General features: G+C 31.8%; 1 protein-coding gene across 1 annotated transcript; it reads right to left on the bottom strand.

The window, feature by feature from the left end:
• Positions 1 to 1,712: 1,712 nt before the first annotated feature.
• Positions 1,713 to 3,170, bottom strand: LOC131858834 (uncharacterized). The gene has a single exon (XM_059212289.1). The coding sequence runs from the start codon at positions 3,168 to 3,170 to the stop codon at positions 1,713 to 1,715; it is 1,458 nt and encodes a 485-aa protein (XP_059068272.1).
• Between the last annotated feature and the right edge of the window lie 1,910 nt (positions 3,171 to 5,080).

Raw genomic sequence — 5,080 nt, 5'->3', positions numbered from 1 at the left:
AATATCCGATATGCCTTTGAGGTTTCACTATATCCCACAAAGTGCCCCCTCTCTATAAACTAATCTAACTTGAAACATGTAGCCCCAGGAATGTGACAATACGCCAAACTTCCAAATATCCTGAAGTGACTAACATCTGGCTTCTTCCCTGTGAAAACTTCCTCTGGTGTCATCATCTCTAGTACCTTATGCGGAACCTTGTTCTGTATGTATATTGTTGTGTTGCATGCCTCTGCCCATAAGTAATGTGGCATATTCTGGTCATGTAGCATAGCTCTTGTTGCCTCCGACATAAAATGATTCTTCCTCTCAACAACCCTATTCTACTATGGGTTGTAAGGAATTGTCCACTCTCTCTTGATTCCTTTCGTGGTACAGAACTCCTGGAACTCTTTTCCTTTGTACTCACCTCCATTGTCTGACCAAAGAACTTTTATCTTCCTTCTTATATGCTAAAATCTATGTTGGATCTGAAGGTACAACTACAACATTGGTCACATATTCCTTGATACCATTCTCTTCCAGCAATAAAAAAATTCTAGCTTTGTCGACACCAAAATTTGAGGCTCCATCCAATCTGTCCTGATCTCTTAAACCTACTGAGGCCATCTTGAAGATATAATAATAATAATAATACTAATTTTTAAGAGGTCAAACTGGGTTTTATAAACCCTCGATTTTTCTCCCCTTGCCTTCTACCCTTAGACCCGCTCTGATGCCATGTGAAAATTCTATTACAGCTACTGATTATTAATTCCCTATCTTATATGGGTTATTTGACTGCTGAAAATTAATTCATAGCAAATATTGAAAAATATCACAGCTGCAATTTCACAAATAAAATCACAGAAAGAAAACATGCTACACAATTAACAGGATATTTTTGGACAAATTGTCCCTGGAAAAACCCCGAAACGAAAACTAGTATTGCAGATGAGGAATTTTATTAAACTTCAACAAATCAAGAGATACATAAATTGCTGCCTCTTAATGGCAAATGCTTCTCAAGTGTGTGTTCTCCAAATTCTCATTGATCCCCATTTATACTACTCTCATTGAAAAACCAATGGCCATGATTTAATTTCAATCAATGACTAAGATTAATTAGACTCTAACAATCCATAACTAATTGATTACTAGATGTCTCTAAAGGAAACAATTAATTAAATAAATAATTGTCTAGACTCTAACAAAATTCCAGAAAAACAATTATTTACTTATTCTTGAAAATGGAGATGACAGCTCTCCGAGATACTCAAACTAACAAAAATAACATAACTTTTGGGGTATCACCATCTTTACGTGATTATTTGATTACCATAAATATTGAAAGAAGTTGAATATATGATGGTAAGACATGCATGGAGTACAAACCAGTATACCATTATTTACAACCGTGTATTACATATCCTTCCTTTTCATACAAATCAAAACCCTAACTCAAACTTAAGAGAATGATGTTGCCGTTGGATATTCATACAAATATATGTTCATTGACAAAGTGAACTCCAAATCTTAAGCCCAACTGTATCTCCACATATTAGTCTGCCGTTAATCTTAAGTTTTAACCATTCATGCATAATGCATCAAAGTCAGATAATCTAAAATTCCAAAATATATACATCAAAATAAAACAATGTATGAAATAATCTATGAAATAAATGGATCAAATACACAAAAGAAAAAAAGTTCATGGGTCTTAATAATAGATACTAGTCAAACAATGAAAGCTTGTCGTGAATCGACAACGTTCCACAAACTGCCTTCCTTGGAAAGCAGTCGACCAGATCTTCAGCAGGGCAGCCTGGCAACACACTCCATTCCATAGAGCTTAAATCAAGGCACATCATATTCAGGCTTCCTTGAATGGTAAGCCAAATTTTTCCTGATGCAGCAGCAACCAAAAAATCACTTCCATCCGATGATTCCACCGTGTCTTTTAACAGACCTTGAGGGGTGATGGAAATGAGAGACCAAGACCATTCGTTGCTATTGTCCAGCTCCCGTATCCCCACCAAAGTGTGCTTGATGAGAGGAAAGCGGCCCAATATAGACCTTTCCTCGGCCTTCTTTAGTAACCTCCCCACCAAAAGAAGCTTTCCACTACACACCACTAAGGACGGCAGAAGAGCGTGCATGTTCTTAACATGATCATAGGAATTCATCTGGGGATGTAGCCCTCCTTCGACCTCCCTAAATTGAAACTCTCTGCAAGAAATGTGATAGCAACCCAGATGACGACCATAGTTATTCGTAAAGTAGACTACGCCATTGTGTACTGCGCTCGTCCAACGGTGTATTTCGTAGAAGCTGCGAATGTGAATGTGAATGGCAGGCGTGGCAGGCACCTCTGTCCACTTATTTGTAGTGGAATTGTATAGTAGAGTACACAAATCCCTTGGCCTGCTTATCTCAAAGCCTAAAGTAATAATTTGAAAGTGACCAGACTGGACTATGAGTTCCACGGCCATTCCGGGCGTCAAGCTACAGTGGAGTGGAAGAGGAGGAAATTCCCTGCGCTGTTTGGTTACAGGATTAATTACGACGGGTGGGTTACGATACAAGACATCATCCCAATCAAGAAAGAGGTAAAGCCCTGATGCTGCACCGCACAGGCAAAGCTGTTTCGGGCCAGGGTAATAACGCTTGTTGTAGTGCCAACTGCATGTCTTCCACGGTAGTAAAGGGATTTGAAACCAGCGGTTGAGTGCGCTACTGAAGAAGGCAATTCCTTGGAATCCCTGCACCATTTGCTGAATCAGAAAATGATGAGTTTCCTCATTGAGGAGATTGAAAGTTGGTGCGGATATAACCGTATTCCAGGCTTTACAAATGCTCTTGGCCCTCATCAATGAGGGAAAAGTAAGTCTTCGTAAAACTTCCTCCATTGCATCATCATCCAGATCAGGATTATAATAATCATTATTGTCAGCTCCTCCTTGGTGCAGTTGCAGTTGTAGTTGAGGAGGGGAATTTGGAGTGATTCCCGCTGGCTTTCCATATCTCCTGTGGAAGGCGGATAGCAATGTTGAGAAAGGAAGCCCAGAACACAGGTACCCTATTTTACGGCGCCAAATACGGCTGAATTTCCCATTAATTTCATCCGCTTCTTTAAAAATCCGCTTAATACGCCTGATTTGCTGCCGCTTCGCCTCCTTGGCATTAACCATGTTCCCTCCCTCTTCAATAGTCAAATAATTATTCTTCTCGCTGCTTCTTCTCTTATCGTTTCCTCAATCAGTACCTCAAATCCTATCGAATACGGAGTTTAATAGATACAGCTTTTCATAATTTCTTTTCTTATTTGGACTTCTGGACTATAACTTACAAATTTAGTTTTAAAAATTATTTAAAATATATTTAAAAGTGTATATACAATAATTTTAAAATTAGTAAATTTATATTAAAAAAATTAGATATGTACGTTAGTATTTTTAAAGAAATATATTGATATTTTTTAATATAAAATTTATAGATATATTTATTTAAAAATTCCATATCTAATCACTATAAACGTATCTAATTATAAAAAAGCTTATATAAAATGTCTAAAATTGAAATTTTTAAATATAAATGTATTTATTTTTTATTTTATTAATTTTAAAATCATTTTATAGTTTTTAAAATTTAAACTTTAATTAATCTTTAAAATTAATTTATATCTATGTTTAAGAAAATAACTTTTACACATTTTATATAAAACAATTCACAAACAATACATAAATAGATATATTTATAAAAAATATTTTATTTTATTTATATTTTTAATATATAATAACATATAATATTATAAACAATAATATTGCATATATATCATATAAATTTAATCTTTTATCCAAGTAACACTAAATTCTATTACATATATGTCTAAAATTAGACTTTCACAAATTAATTTTTCCTTCATATTGATAGAAAATTAGTTTTAAAAAATATTTAAAATCTTTTTTAAGAAAATTATAAAATAATTTTAAAAATAGTTAATCTATATTTTAAAAATAATTTACATATTTAATATTTTTAAAGAAATAGATATATTAATATTATTTATATATATAATTTAGAATTATTAACATATGGAGAAATATCTAGAATTGATCTTCTTCCAATAAAGATTTACTAATTTTATTTTATTAATTGCAAACCTATTTTATACATTTTTAATGTGAAAATCTATATATATATATATATCTTTAACATATTTCATAAAAAGAATATATATATTTCAAATTAAAATTATTTTACTTTTATATTTAAAAATATGTTATATCATATATGTATAAAATATAAAAAATAATACCATGCACATATATGTTATATAAAACAATGCATCTATTTATATCAATAATATTACTTCTATATTTTATAAGTAGTATTATTCTTTTATATATGTTTAAAATAATATAAATTAAATTTATATATATTTATATGTATGTGTGCACACAGCTTGGGTACAATAAGCAACTAGTAGTACATGTAAAAAATATGAATGGGTCTTAGTTATCATTATTTTGGTTTCTTTAAAGTTGATAATTGGAATGTTGGGTGAGCAAGGAGTGAATGGTCAATGGAACATGGGCGGTAACTAGGACTTTTCCCCTAATCTATTTTAAAATGAAATGACATAATGATTAAGGGTATTGTTAGTATTGTTGTTCAATGTTTATAGGATTGAAATTTAAATGTATCTTTAATTTATAATTAATGTTTTAGTTTTTCCCTCTTCATTAATTTTATTAATTGAATTTAGCTATCGTGAGTATTCTTTTAATTAAATAATTACACATTATTTAATTAATTAGTGTTCCCTCCTTCCAGCTAATCTTATTAATTAAGTTATAGTTCTCCTTAAATTAATTATTTGACAATCATAAATCATTTAATTAATTAAATTTACCCATTTTCTTCTATTAAATAAATCAAATGTATAATTTGATTATTTAATTCACCTTTGTCCTTTCCTCCTAATATTCCCTCATAGAATTAATTAATTCTATTACCTCACGTGGCCTAAATCTAACCCTTTCTCTAGCTTAACCCACCTAACTAACCAATGGTTTAGTAAACCCTATCCCTTATCCCT

The sequence above is a fragment of the Cryptomeria japonica genome, chromosome 10 (assembly GCF_030272615.1).
Source record: "Cryptomeria japonica chromosome 10, Sugi_1.0, whole genome shotgun sequence".
NCBI classification, from domain to species: Eukaryota; Viridiplantae; Streptophyta; class Pinopsida; order Cupressales; family Cupressaceae; genus Cryptomeria; species Cryptomeria japonica.
Note: the sequence above shows the minus strand (reverse complement) of the source record. Positions and strands in the feature narration are given on the sequence as shown.

What these genes read in the sequence shown, in the direction of transcription:
- LOC131858834 (XM_059212289.1), bottom strand. Translation starts at nt 3,170, where the DNA reads ATGGTTAATGCCAAGGAGGCGAAGCGGCAGCAAATCAGGCGTATTAAG.